We start from the raw sequence: 15347 nt of genomic DNA on the forward strand, positions 1-15347 counted from the left end.
CCATTTTTGTTTAAGTCTCCAGTATTCAGAATACTGAAATGTATTGAATTTACCTCTAAGTCTTGGAGTTCTTCAATTGTATGGAGGGTTTTTCATTGTTGTTGTTTGCTTTTAATGCAGTATGCCAGTGTCTGTCCGACCTCCAGCATGTTACCTGTTGAAGCTGAATCGTAAGGCTTGATCTGCACCTTAGCTTATGCTGTTGCATTTCCCCAGTAGCTTTGTGCAAGTCTCGTGAGACAGTTGAATCCGCTGCTTTACCCAAAGTGTCATTTGGGGTAAAGGTATTAGGAAAATGTTTTTTATCTAAGTCTTTCCTGGATGAGAAAGTTCACACAACACAGAGACAAAACTCCCCCAACCCAAACCTGGGCTTTGTGTAGCTAAAGATAGATAAGGAATCCTAGGAGAAGAAAAATGATGAATTAGGGGAGTAAAAGGCTTAAAGTAGTTGTCAGAATGGGATTAACCTGACAGAGAAATTGAGTTCTCTGCAAGAGAACACTTGAGGTACTCGGGCCACCACTTAATTGCACTTTTCATTTAATAGCTTTGTAGGAAAATAAACAGGAGAGTGAGGAATTGGTGTTGGAGGAGAGAGAAATCTGTGGATATTAAAACCAGCGCTGAGCCTGTGTTGCGCATCTTTAGAGAACGGGGAAACGTGAATGCTTGGAGGCGGGCAGGAATGGAGCTGGCAGAGGGGATTTCTCCCCGCAGAGGTGTGCTGCAGGAGCAGCAAGGCGGCCCGGCAGGCAGTCCTGGTGCGCTCAGGGATCAAACAGCAGCAGCCATCGGCAGCTCATAAGCTGCAGGAAGCAGCTGTGGTAAAGAGCAAGAGTGAGGGCCAAGCCTCACACAGTAAACAGCGATTCCCTCTTTTTATTTATTTATTTTCGCTGTGGGCACCCTAGTTCAAGGAATCGGAGCAGAAGCGCTGATGCTGGAACAGCCTGGGAGGGAAGCAGGGAGAAGGGGCGGCCTGGGGCCTGCTGGAAGCAGTGCGGGCCCGCCGGCCGTAGGCCCGGTGACTGCTGTGTCAGAGGCCGCGGGAAGGTAGCGCTTGTTCTCTGCCTGTGCTGTGCTGGGAGCGCGTACAGCCTGTGTGCTGAGCCCGAGCGGCTGTGCTTCCAGCAGCTCCGAGAATGCGGTAACGTCCCTTCTCACTCACGCTATTATTTTGGGATGGAGGGGGAAAGAAAGGAGCTTTCCACGTTCTCTTCAGTTCCGAGTTGGAAACAAGCATGTTTTGCCTGGTTCTGTTTACTGTCTTTTTATTTAGGCTTATAAAACGTGCTGCTCTGTGTTTTCTGAAAGCTGATGTCTTTAAGTGCTCTATAATTTCTCAGTACACAAAACCAGAAACTTATGAAAACCTTAATCCTGTTTATTTTCTTTCTTTAATATGTACACAGAGCATATCTAATTTGTTGTGGGAGGGTCTTAAACTAGTTTTTTCCTTAGCGAGTCTCTGTGCTCAAGACATCAGGAATAGCAACGTGACAACATATTATAATGAAAGAATGGCTGCTGAAATAAGAGCTTGAATTAAAAAGCACATCAAAATCAAATGCAGAATGAGAATGGTTTTTAGTAAATATTAGCTGGCTGTGCTTAGAGCAGGTGTTGTGTTTATTCAAGAACAGGGAAAATAGAACTTTCTGATAACAGCAGGGGGTCCTAGCTGCCTTTCACAGAGCTCAGAGCGCCCAACAGAAGTCTGAGGCTTTTAGTGGAGAACCGTGTGAAAGTAAATTTGCAATATTCCTTCTAGAAAAAAAAAATCTCTTCTAGAAGGTGAGAAGCATTACCTTTTTCATCTTGATCTGTCTTTAGACTTTAAGAACAGGGAACAAACAGTTCCCTGTTAACAGTCCCCTCAAACAGTTAGATATTTTTGTCATGTGAACATCTGTTTGCTAACAAATCATTTTTATATTGTCTTTGGATAAATATTCAGATGCCTGTGACAAACTAGAGCCAGAGTAATCTGTAGCTTAAGGTAAGAATTCACGTATAGCTTCTCAGTTTGAGCTGTCTAGCTTCCTGTTAAAACACAAGCTCCGCAAAAGAGAAAAAGAGTTTCTGTATTCTTTTAAGTAGTTTACAGTGTCATTAAATATAGAACACGCAAATGTACATTAGCAGCTAAATTTCAAGTTTATGCGGCTGTTCTATGCATACATGAAATTGTTTCAGTATGTGTATTAAAAATAAGCTAAGAGTTAAATTGAAGAGATCAACTGCTCATAAGTACTGTGGCAGATGGAAGGTCTGGACATACACTTGTTCCAGCGTATTGACTTGAAAGTTGACCCAAAGCAAAAACTTTACAGGTTGTGCGCAAATATATCTAAAATGATCAGTTTTCTCCTTGACCATTTTACACAATCTGTTACCAGAAAATAAACGAGAGAGTTGCTGTCTTCAGTGTTGTAAGTGATGATAGTGATGGCTCAGTGAGCTAGCAAGTTGCAGGTACCTCTTCTCTGAGTCATCCTGTAGGTCATCTGGGCTCAAAGTGAAAAGGATGGGTTTATGTCACTGGATCATCAAAAATAAACTTGCCAGCCGTACTTGCAACAAGGTGGAGAAAGTGAAAGATGCCTTCTGAGCACAGCAGTTTAAAACAAAAGCAAAAGCAACAAGCTGCGGTTTCTGACTTGGTATACACAGGATAGGACTTGTGACTGCAGAAGGAAGGAAGAAGGAGGTCTCTCTTCTGCCCCTCACCCGGTGCTTCAGCTTGTGCTGGTGCTCCCCAGACCTGTCTGTGATTCATTTTGCTTCCTGCAGTGTGACACCCTCCCTGCCCTCAGAAAGGAGGGACTTTGCAGCTGGAACAGTGTGAGGGAGGGAGAGCAGGGCAGCTAGGTCAGTTGCACGGGGGAGTGTGCCAGCTGCAGGGCAAGTGCAATGTAAGTGGAGAAACTGAAGGACGGCCCATAAACTCTATGTAGGACTGGGATTTACTTAGACTAACAGTACATCAAGAGGTTTAATCTTTCTTCGTGCATGCTTGAAGAATCAGTCTGTTAGCAGGCTTCAGGGGCACACAGAGAAGAGCTTTACTGAAAGTACAGTATCTGATTTTGAAACCGTTCTATAAATATGGAAGTATAAGAGATTATCTGTTGCTGTGAGGTACCCTGCCATATGATCACTAATCACGGTGCATCTGAATTTTGAATGTTTGCTTCTTATAACTTAGGTACCTAGCTTCTGTCTGATATTTGTGGTAGGGCAACATCAGTAGAAGCTTTTGTAGCTAATCTCCATCAATCTGCCGCTGAGAGTCTCCCTGTTGCTCCTTGTGATTCTCACCCTGTGATGCTTTAAACTCCAAATCCTTGTGATAGCAGGGGTTGTCTCTTTCTTACCCGTAAATGTGTGCTAAACTTCTTTGTTGAACACGTTTTCACATTTCAGTTGCTGTTCCTTAATTTTAAAATGCCATGTATAATTGCCTGTTTCCTGTCGCATGCAAGTTGCCGTTTATCAAAATATGTTTAATACTGATTTATTCCCATAACAGATATCCCCTTTAAGTAGTTTTCACTATACTTTGTAACCATGGAAATGGTGTACAGGCGATATTTATAAGGTAGAAGAAAAACAGGGTGTCTAATGGGACCCCTGCTGTTCTGAAATCTCTTTGACGGCAACAAAAAAAGTCCTGGCTCTTGGGATTCCGTGTAAATGTAATACGTCTTCTGAAAAGCAGAGTGATTTTTCTATAAAATATGTATTCACTTCAAATAAATTAATTCATACGTTCCTGTTGGATGGTCCTTTAAAAATTCATGTTCTTTTATCGCTGTTCTCTAAGTTTTGTAATCTTGAAACTTTGCTCTTCATCAGAATGCTAGCTCTAAGAAAACTTTAATTGATTTGCAGTCACTGTGCTGACAGTGAAACTGAAAGTTAGCTGTTGCTTGCTGGTGCTGTATGTTAATGCTTGTTTTATGTTTTAGCACTTTCACTGCTGCTTCCCTAAAAGCTGCGCTGCTGAGGAGAGCTTTTCCCTCCCCAAACTGCTGTGGATATGTGTAGCATGATGGGGGAAGAGGGTAGTTCTGGTAGTTCTGAAAGGAGGATTATTTCTTCTTCTTGGCTTTTTGCTTTTTTTTTTTTTTGCCTCCAATTTGATTCCTCGTCATTATTATTCTGCTCTAACTTTTTTCACTTGTTTGGCATTTCCCCCTGGTGGCAGATCGAGCTAATAGCACTGTCTGCTGTGGAAATGGCAGGCCGTAGTCCTTGAAGAGCCCTTTTTCGTGGTTGATCCACTAGCTGTTTTTCTGATTTATTTTTTTTTTCTGTTTGATTCTGTTTTTTCCCCCGAGCATCTCCAGGAGACCAACAGGACTCAAGGAGCCGCTTGGTCAGGCGGGGGCTGCAAGCACCCCCAGCTGCCCCCTGAGAAGCGCTCAGCACTGCCAGCGGTAGCCGAGTTGCTGCCAGGTTTGTTTCCTGCCCGCAGCCCTGCAAGCGCTCCCCGGATCAGCTCCTGTTGTACTCTGGACCTCTCCCAAAACTCTTCTGCCTCACTAATGTGTAATTCCCGCAAGCCAGTTCTCTCCGAGATAAAGTGGGTTGCTAGAAAAGGAAAAAGGCTGGCGCTCGGTATGAAATTTTTCCATCGTGTTTCAGTGAATAAAACAGGAAGTTGGAGATCCCTCTGTTCTTAATGGAATTGGAGAGAAAAATACTACAATAAGAACTGGACCAGAGTTTTCTTAATTTTTCTTTTCACTGTGTCTTCGGTTGTTAAAGCAATTACTTGGATTTCCTTTGTGTTTAACCGGTGTCAAGCGCTGTTCTTCCTGGAGGATAGTTTTCTCTCCTCTTTGCGATTCCTTCACCCGTATTTGGTGTGTGTATAGATAAATGGCGCCTCCTAAATAGCGAAGAAGTTTACCAGCTTACAAGTTCAGGTGATGCAACTTTACGTGAGCAGGAATTCAGCCATGCTGCATTGAAGGTGGTTTTGTGTTCATCTGAAAGTGGTGATTCACTGAGCGGAGGGAGGCTTCATGTTCTTGGTTGTATTGCCGTGGGCACAAAAACAAGAACTGTACTGATGATCACTTCTTGAATGTTAGGAAGGGTTATATGGGAAATGCATGGGGCCCTTGGTAGCTGTTCAGGAAGACCTTTTACAGGCTTACCTACAGTCATAGGTCAGGTGGACTTCTCTAGTTTAGTTTTATTTAACTTTTCTTTCTTAAAATCATGGATGCCTTATTTATCCTTTGGAAGGATGTACTCATGTAGGGAAATCAGTGTTTTTTTGGGTTTTGTTTTTATTTTTTTTATTTTTAGTGGCAACATTCTACCTGTAATGGGGGAAGGTAGATGCATGTGAAAAGTGGGAGGATGAGTGTTTATTTTAAAGGTGGATTAAATGGTTAATCCTCGATGAATGAATTTATGGAACTTTGTCCTCTTCCAAGTGTAAGTGGCTTTAGGATTTGCATCTTTGATTTGAGAAATGCACCAAGAATGTTTGAAGGAGAGGGTGTTGTGTATTTATGTGCGGGTTAAATGTTGCAAAGCCACGTACCTTTTGGATCTGCTCGGGTTGATGGTTTTCTAAACTGTTTTAGAGAAAGTGAGTCAGTCTATCCCCCAACAAAATTGGCTTTTGTTGTTGTAAACTCCAAGTTGCTCCCGTTCCATGGCATGGACAGAGAGCTCTGATATAGGGCTGGAGCATGCGGCCTCCATGCCACCTGCCTGCCTGGCCTGTGCTGCTGGGGCTGACCAGGTTGGAGTGCTCATGCTGCCAGGTGGGAGGCATGGTTTTTTGTCATGGAAGTGACAGCACCTGTGTGACTAATAGGGTATTTGAAATGTGAATGTTCAAATATTAAGTCATTTAAAATAGCTCGTATGCCGCATCTCTGCTGTGGTTGGTCTGTCTTTTCAGTGAGGCTGTAGAAATCCTGTCCTGTTAAGGAATACAAAGTTTTCCTGTTTTTTAACTTGAAAATCACTCTGAAGTAACCTTTGTGACTTGCTTTCCTAGAATATACTGAGCATTCCCTGTATATGGAAGGCCTTTCAGATAAAGGAAAAAAAAATACAGTTGCTTGGAGGAGTTTGCATCTAAAGACAGAGGAGGTTCAGAGAAGATGACATATTCTCTATGCAGGGTATTTTTGGGGGAGGGGTGAGGAAGATTTAAGCTTAGTATTATAAAGCAATGCTCTGAATCATGAGAGGATGTCAGGCTTACAATATCCTTTGCGCAGCAGTCAGTCCTCTTTCATCTGAGTCTGTCCTGTGCTCTGAACAAGAAAGAGGTCCTATTGGCAAAGAAAAAAAGAAATTCTGTGATTAAATATCAGTGTGATATGTAACTTTAATTGGGAACTTTATATATCCATGGTATAACGGTAACCTGTGCTAGCTTTCAGAGTTAGGGAAGGTACTAACTAGAAATGGCTAAAAAGTATTTGTTCATTTCTCACTTCTTTTTCCCAAATGAGTCTCTGGTTACAGTAGCATAAGCGTTATTGTGTAACTTCAAGGCCACAGTGTCTGATTGATGCGACCAAACATTTTAATGCACAGATACTTAGCATTTAGCTATTCATAGATCTGCAGGTGCTGTTTACTAAAGTGTTTAACCATCATGTGTAGTTATTCTGAAATCCTCAGGGGCTACCAAGCCTTGAAAGCAGGAGTTTTGTGTTTTAACTTTTCTCTTTGTTCATAGGTTTCTAACAGATTAAAGTTGATCTGCAGAATATGATTGTTTTGGTAATAGCAGTGTATTTTCCATTACATATGTTGTCTAGAAATGTTGAAAAGGTTAAAAGCCTTTCTTTTAATCTTTTTATTACTTCAAGTATGTGTGTATACGCGTATCAAAATTTGTTTGGCTGCAAGTGAAGCATTTTCTGAAAATCATACTGGAGTGTAAAAATCCGGAACCGTGGTGTAGGAAAAGGAGCTGAAAAATTTATGCATCTTTTTGTATTAGAACACAAACTCAGAATAATTCAGGTTGGAAGGGACCTTGGAGGTCACCTGGTTCTACCCCTAGCTCAGAGCAGGACCAGGCTTGAAGTTACCTCAGATTGCTGAGGATCATATGCAATCAAGTCTTGAAAATCTGGTTGACTTACTTAAAAATGTGACCTTGTACTTTTTATTAAGATATTAGGACCAGTCGGGTGCAGTTTAATTAAAGTAACAGCTAAAAACCCCTCTTCTTTATTAATATGAGTGATTGCGAGCTGTTTAATTTTAATTCTCTAGTGTGTTTTGTAGTGAGAGTTAAGAGACGGTGCAAGCTTGTGTATGTCTTCTTGCTGTGAATGAGAAATAATCTAATTTGCTCAATGGAAGCAGATTCTATCCGGTACCTATTCCATTAATACTCTTCTGGGTTGGCTTCCAGTAGCCGTGAATAGAGTTGTTGAGAACTGAGGCTATACGCATTTAGTTGGTCACAGACTGTTTTCTGGCAAGTTTTTAATTTTGGATGTTGAATTGTCACGCTCCACTGATTCATTAGGGTTTTGTGAAGCGCAGTTGAGTTCTACTTTTGAAATAAGCCATTGGACTGACAGGTCCTTCATTTCAAAGCAATGACTGCTATTAAGAACATGCGAGCTGCCCTGACACCTCTGGTCTTGCTACTTAGGCTCTCTATTGCCAAGCAGAAGTCTGTTAGCCATGGAAGCTCTGTCCCCTGAGGGCTGGAATCTCTTAGTTCAACGGCCATCAGCAGTATTGAGTTAGGGCCTTCCTGAGCCGTGTGGCAAACTTAAGGATACACAAACATATTTCTTAAGAGGAAATTAAAGGTTATGCTCAGTGCTTGCTATTGCTAGAGAAAGTTGTGCCTTCAAGGTAGATAACGATGCCCTGTAGAGAAATTTGTCTTGACCATTGGCATCTCTGCTTGCTATTGTTTTTGACTATACAAAAGTGGCATTATCACTACATCTGCTGCCTTAAAAATTACTAAACTTTGTTATCTGAAGCTTGTTTGTATCAGACAGGCGAGTGTGAGAAATTCTAGGGGTTTCCTAATTAATTTGCCATTTTCTTGTTCTTCTTTTTAAGGAAAAAAAAGTTTAGCTGGCGTGGATGGTAGAGTTGTTTCAGTTTAGGAGTTCTGTAAGTTCATCTACCATGCAGAGAAAGAGATGTTTATGCTATTGATGACCTAGGATCAAAACCAAAGGAGGTGACATCCCACCTCACGTTTGAGAAGTGTCAATGTCTCTACACAAGAGGTGATGGAAATCGAACCACTTAACATGTTATTGTAAGGGCGAGTGCATAGGATGCTATAAAAATATGAAGAGCAATGGAAGGCATAAGTGTGTTCAAGATGCTTGGAGTTACCAGACAGGGATATATGCTCTTCATTTCTGTCTCCCTGTTTAGGAAAACTCGCCTGTATCAGCAAAAGTTTTTATACAGCTCCCATTAGTGTGCTGCTTATGAGGAAACCAATTCTTAATTTGCTGCAGATCTTAGATGTTGAATGAGAAACCCATGCAAACTGAAAGAAAAATTATTCAACAGATACTTTGTTCTTTAAGCTTATTCTCTCTGTTAAATGAGGCAGAGGTGCCAGGAAAAACACAGTAAAAAAAAACACAGTATGTGCATGAGGGCAGAATTCATAGGTTTTGTATTTTCAGATGAGCACGGGCTGGGGCCATTCATTTTTGTGTGGCTGGGGCTTTAACCCAGCGCTGTTATGATACGTGTGGATGGAAACCTTGCTGCAAAGGTCTTGCTGACTGTGGAGTCAGAGCTTAAAATAGACTGATATTCTAGTATTTTACTAGAAAATTGGAGTATTTTGGAGGGTTTTCTTAGCATCAGGCAAAGAAATTGAGCAAATGAGGTATCGTTTATATTTTAGCTATCTTTTTAGGACTCTGACTCAAGTTTTTATGATTCATATGAGGATGATTTAAGTAGTACGCAACCTTTCTGTGCTGCTAAATGCTCTTCCCATCCATAGGCAACGTATTGGGTAGTGCGTCTTCTCGGCCTCTGCAGTTCATGACCCAGCATGTTAGCTTAAACTGCCGTTGATTTTGGTTTACGCTCATGCTCTGGGCTTTGAGCTCTGGTGGCTGTGCTGACGCAACACCTGGTTTGCCATCTTCATGCTGCTGGCACCTTGAGCAGGAGGTGGGCACGTGCCTAATGTGGGCGACCTTTATCGCAGTGAGCTGTGACAGCTGGCAGGGCTTGTGGCTCAGATCTTCCAGTGATGGAGAAGAGTTGTTTCCCCCAGGGGAGGCGCACAGACTGTGCACAGAACTAGGAAAGCTTGTACCTGTAATCTCTTATTTCCCTGGTGATAGCGATCAGTCATATTTTAATCCATGTTAGAACCAGAGGTCTCCTTGGCTTTCCCCGCCATGAGAAAGAAATTGTCTTTCCAAGAGTTATTTTATACTTATTTTCTGCATCAATAAAAACAAGCAAAAAAACCTGAAAAGACCCCAAATTTTCCAAATCTTTGGATTTTCTTTTTCAGTTTCAAACTGTAGTTTACGTGTTGGTCGTAATTGTTTTTTTTTTTCCTCTTTTGTAGGAGGGGGTAGAGAGCTGAAGGGAATAACTTCTTCCAAACTGGTAAGTACTTCTTTCCCAAGCTGGGATGGTTTACCTAAGAATAGCTGATATGAAGAGCTGGCATCCATTCCTGGAAGTTTGATGCTTACTGAAACTGAAATCCTATCTGTTCTTATATTCAGAAATTAAATCGTAAAAAGTAAATGTTACTGATGGAAGCCTCAGTCCTATAAATAAATCCAGTGCAGGGCTGAGATTTGGACCTGAGAGTCTGTAAGTACAACAGGCATTTAACTTTAGCTATCCAAAACTATTTTTTTTTCTGTGCAATGTGAAAAATAAATTTATCTGGAGGGGTTTTGAGTGCAGAAAGACTTTTGCTTAAAATCCTGAATTGTTTAGCATCCCTCTGTACACAGAGGAGTAATTAATAGCTTTCGCATGTGTCTTTTATGTTTTTACATGTGCTTATGTCTAAGTCACATAAACTGTGTCTTCCTTGCACTTTCCAAAATAGCCATAGTTGAAATATCTTTGTGATATTTTAGGGTTTTTGCAGTAGATTGTATTTTTTTAATTGAGATAATAATAGAGAAGTGCTAATACACTTACGTAACTCATATTCATTCAGTTTCTGTATCTTTTTGTATAAACATGCAACCTCCAGGCTGCTTTAACTGAGGTGAATTGTGGCACTTTATCTGTATGAAATTGAGGTGATCACATCAGAAATATGGGATTATTTATGACAAATGTGTGCCAGCAAGAAACTGACTGGAGGACTGCTGTCTCCAAAGTTGAAATTAATCCAAGGAGTGTCAAATTTATGCCTTGCTGTCAGTATTCTTCCTGGTTCTGGCTTGAAAGTGTGTCTGGATGTGTAAGAGATGCAAGTACTCCTCCGTCCTCTGCTTTTCCTTTGGAAGTCCCTGTTTCTAGCACTAACGAGGCATTTGCATGTTTTAGAAATGAAAGGGATGAAGGGTGTTTGCAGACCAACCAGTCCATGCAATTTCAATCACTGACAAGACTTTTAATTAAAATAATAATTTTGCCATCAGAAGAGTAAAGTGGAAAATGAAATACATCTTATGATTAATCCAGGGATAATTTTATACATTCTACAATGTGATACTGTAGGTAGTTCATAATGCTGCTGCTCTTGAGCTATTACATCTCCCCTGGAAGCTGAGTCCGAAGGAATAAACGCTCAAGGATATTGAGGATTTTTGCGCTTAGAAATGTGTGATCACTTGTCTAGGTAGTTCTGCACCTGCTTTAGAAGGAAATACAGGTAACAGTTAACCAGCTGCCCTCTAGATGTTATTCTATGTAAAACAGAAAAAAAGCAATCGAGGATTTGCCAGATATAAAGAATGATCACTTTTTTTTTTAATTAACATTGACAAAGTGTTTAGGTACTTCAGGGGAATTTCAGCCAGAACTAACTTGGTTGTTAGAGGAAAGCTACAAGTGTGTGTTCTAGAGTTCTTTATACAACCATTTGCACTTTTTTTTTTTTTAGAAATTGGCAACTTGACCAAATTTTAAAATGATCATCTTATATCTTATTTAGTGTTCTCCACACTCCCTCCCACCTGTAATGGTTTGAATGCTCGGAATGCTTCAGAACCTTCTAATAAATTCTTTGTTATCCTTTGCTTGTTTCCTCATATTTAAAGTGATGCATGCCTGGGCTTGGATGCCTTGCCAAATATGTGGTATCTTGTCTGTGATTTAACACAGTTCCAGTAATTGCCAGGCCTGGGCCTTTTTTGCAAAGGAGGACAATGGTGCTGCTGGTGACAACTGCAGCAGCTGGCAGAGAAGGTGATGGCACAAGACCATTCCTCACTGTGCAGCCTTTGCTGATGGAGCACTGTTAGTTTCTCCTCCTTCCATATGGAACACCTGCTTTTGAAGAGAGAAGGTTGTTCTCTATGCTTAATATGTCCTTCAGTGCAACCTTGCCTGCAGAAGGTAACTGGAAGTAAATGATTCTGCAAGATGAGTTGCTCTGAGGCTGTGATGCGGGTGCTGAAGGGGGGGAATCATCCAGTGGTTTGGGTTGGAAGGGACCTTAGAGATCATCTGGTCCCACCCCCCTGCCGTGGGCAAGGACACCTCCCTCTAGACCAGGTTGCTCAAAGCCCCATCCAGCCTGGCCTTGAATGTTTCCAGGGGGAGGGGACATCTACAGTTTCTCTGGGAAGTAGAAAGAGAGTCAAGAGTTTTTTTTTTTAAAAAAAAGTCACGTGTCTGTTATTTTCTCTTCTCTTTTCTTAGAGGCTTCAATCATTTATTGGAATTCCACAGAATTTTTTTGTAGTGTAACAAGTACTTCCAATTTACATACATTTTAAAAATGTTGTGGCTAAGGAATCTTGAAATCTGTTAGCTTTAAACATTAAAATGAAAGAAAAATCTGAAATTGTAACAGAAATTTTGAGATGGAGCTTGTCAACAATGGGTGTTTTACTGTCATTGTTTTGGTTTTTGATTGCTTGTTCCTCAGTACAGCAGTGAATTACATTTGTTCTTGGCTTCAGCTATGTGAATGTGGATAGGCTGAACAGCCTGCTGCTTCTGCAAAGCATCTATTGCTTTTTGCTTAAACTTCTCAAAAAATTAGCTGTGAAAAATCTTTACAGCTGCTCAAGGTGTCTATGAAATGAAGTTGCATTATTTTTTTTATGAATTAATGGTGATTGCTCAGACTTACGTGTTGTGGTTTTTTTATCCTCAGAAGTACCACGTAATTTTAGTACTGGGCTTTACAGCCATGTGTATTAAAATCGTGTACATTTCTGACGTTCTCTGAGATGACTTTTTCCTGTTTTGCATTTTGGTTTTAAAGTTAGCATGGAGCTGTAGAATCATACTCTCTGTTTATCATGAGTGCTATCTCATGCTAGGGAGACGCACTGAGAGAGACTTTGTTCATGCCTGCCTGAATCTTTACCTCAAAATGGAATTTCCAGGGCTTATGAAATACTTCTTGCCTCAGCAGTGGGCTCCAGTTTTCATTAGTCACTCTCCCACGTGGTTTTCTGAAGCGTGGTTTCTTTTGAAACTGCAGTGATGGGGACTTAATGCACGCTGTAGTTCTTGCCTGTGACTGGAGGTACTAATCCAGGATTCTGTTTTCTCATTAAGGTTTGTGGTAATAGAATAGGGAACTGTATGTAATTTGCATGTATCCCTTGGTACAGATTACAATTTTATGGAGAGTGGTGTTGCAAAGGCAGCTGTTCCAGCTCTTCTGGGCCACATGTGGGAGAGACCCTTGCAGAAGGTCATTCCAAGTGTTGTCTAGAAAGTCTGATCAGGGCTTCTTTATTTAAACAAGTAAATTTAAGATACCAGCAAATGGCGTGGAAAAAGAACGAGTTGGAATAAAATGCTTTTATGAAACCCTTGATAGTCTTGTCCCATAGTAATGCGATGCTGTTTGCAAAGAGAAACAAGGCTGGCTTAAAAAACAAACAAACAGAAGAAACCTCCAACTTCATTTTCAGGACCTTGGACTCTTCCAACACTTCAGTATTCTGTGTACATGGGCAACATCAAAATAAAATTCTTAACTTAAGGAATTACTCTCCTTTCATAGTCTAAGTGCCTATTCTAAACTGTCAGTAGTCTTTTGACAGTTTGAAGTCCCATTATGAAGATCTGAGCTGACAATACCTGTGCGATATATTGTGAGCAGTTTTCCAAAGATAAAAATTTGGAACTACTTTAACACTCCAACAGTTCTTTCACGTGTGATGTCTGAATGGGAAGATTGCTATGTAACATTTTCTGATGCATATTATGCTTATATATATAAATACATCTCGATATAGGTATTTTTAATCCAGTTTGTATAAGAACTCCACTGTATTTTGAGCATATTGGATAAAGATGGGAATCTCAATCCTGCTTCAGAATGTGATACTTTAAACATATTTCTGGACAAAAATCTCTTGTCCGGGTTTAGAGGCTTCTAGAAATATCGATTATAGTGTTCTTCCGTCTCAGAAGTTGGGGGGGATTTTTTTTTTTTTTGAAGTACAAATAAAGTTGTTAAACTCATTCTAGGTAGAATTCCAGCAAGTAACAGCAGAGCATTTAACACTTAATGTTTTTCAGTATGTTGTGCTTTATATCTTCTATTCCTTCAAAATAGAAGGTGTTGACTAACTCAGCACAAACTTTAGGCATTGCCTTTTTAATATGTTATGCTGTTGTGTAAAATAGCGTGCAGACCATCCCATCTAAACAGCTCTAAAGTATTGTGGAAGTACGTTAATGATGTACTTACTGTTTAACAATTTATTGTCATTTGAGTTGCAAATGTTTTTGTCTCGAATGTTTTCTTGTCTATGCAGATTTTTATATACTTTTTTAAACATTCTCAGTAATTTTCTAATTTAATATGCAACTGCAGTGGAATATTGGAAGGAAATAGTTGCCTGCAAACTAAGATAAAGGAGAAGGATGTCATCTTTGGGGTATGTGAGAAGCAGTACATTTGGCTAAACTACAGCAAGGAAGGCATTCTGTACAGCTCTTAGTTAAATTTCTCGTGTTTGGAAGATCCCATGTGTTTATGCTATGAAGCTGTAGTTCAATATGGTTCACTGGATTCCTGTTCTTTTTTCCTGTTTTTCAATTTGACTTACTAACAAAAGCAAAACATTTTTTTCTGTAGCGCTGGTGAGGAGAGGAAACCAGGAACTAAAGGCACTGGAATCAGCAAAGACATATCTAGAGAAAGTGGAGAAGGTAGAGAATGGAGCTGCAGACTCTACAGGAGGCTCTGAAAGTGGAAATTCAGGTTCACCAGGTAATTTGTATTCTTTCTTGCTTTATATTTTTAAGTAATAGCAACATTACTATCTCTGATAGTATTACGACTAATGGCAATAATAGGTAATACCATTACAACTATGATAGGAATGTTTTGTAAGCTTGAAATTGCTTTAGGATTTGATAGTTTCTGTTTTTTGACCCCACCACCTGTTGTTTTTAGCAAATGTAGAAAAAATTGATGTATCAGGCTGTGGGTGGGGATTTTTTTGGATATATTTTAGCAGTGATTAAAAATATTCGGAAAACTGAGTTAAGTAACTTCTGTCTGGAAGGATTTTCTGATATTCTAAAGACAATTTCAATATTAAGTTGGGACTGGAAAATTATGGTGAAGGAACTTTTCAAGCAAGTGTAAGAAGGCATGAGAATATTAAATAATTCAGAAATTATTGAAACAGAATTGTTATACCTATAAACAGAGGGTGGCTGCCACCTAGAAATGTTAAATTTATCAATGAATCATTTTCTAAAGACAGTTCTCCCAGTATTTCTCAAGTATTTTTTTCAGACCCATGAAGCTCACAGCTGTTACACAATGGATAAAAGAAACTTACGGTTGTACAAATTTTGGAAAATATTTCCTAGTTACCTAGAACACTTGTTTAGACAAGTCATCAGATGACGTGTTCAGTAATTGTTGCAATGATGAGCATAGTGCAAGAACTTGAGTGGGTGGATGAGTTAGTAAAATGAAGTTATGTCTGCTTTAATGAAGATACAACTTTCAGCTGAGGAGAAAAATATTCAAAAAACTATAGATTAATTTCCAGAATGAAGACAAGCATTTTGCTCTCCTCAAACTCCAAGGCCTTTGTCTTCAAAACTTCAATCAACCTTTAATGGAGGCAATAGAATTCAGAAATTACCCACAGCATTAATTCAGGCATTAAAATAGTTAAGGCCAATAAGTAACGTTTTCCAAATGTTGTCTG

General features: G+C 39.9%; 1 protein-coding gene across 6 annotated transcripts in view; it reads left to right on the forward strand.

Annotated features, from left to right (window-relative positions):
* PHF21A (PHD finger protein 21A) overlaps nt 1-15347 on the forward strand; it is a 120913-nt gene that overhangs the window by 19186 nt on the left and 86380 nt on the right. For all 6 annotated transcript variants that reach the window (XM_021401731.1, XM_021401732.1, XM_021401727.1 and 3 more), the window contains exons 2-3: nt 9581-9621; nt 14255-14389. In XM_021401731.1, the coding sequence (XP_021257406.1) occupies nt 14336-14389 (54 nt within the window). In that variant the 5' untranslated portion in view covers nt 9581-9621; nt 14255-14335. The remainder of the gene's footprint in view (nt 1-9580; nt 9622-14254; nt 14390-15347) is intronic.

Source organism: Numida meleagris, chromosome 6 (assembly GCF_002078875.1).
Source record: "Numida meleagris isolate 19003 breed g44 Domestic line chromosome 6, NumMel1.0, whole genome shotgun sequence".
Lineage (NCBI taxonomy): Eukaryota > Metazoa > Chordata > Aves > Galliformes > Numididae > Numida > Numida meleagris.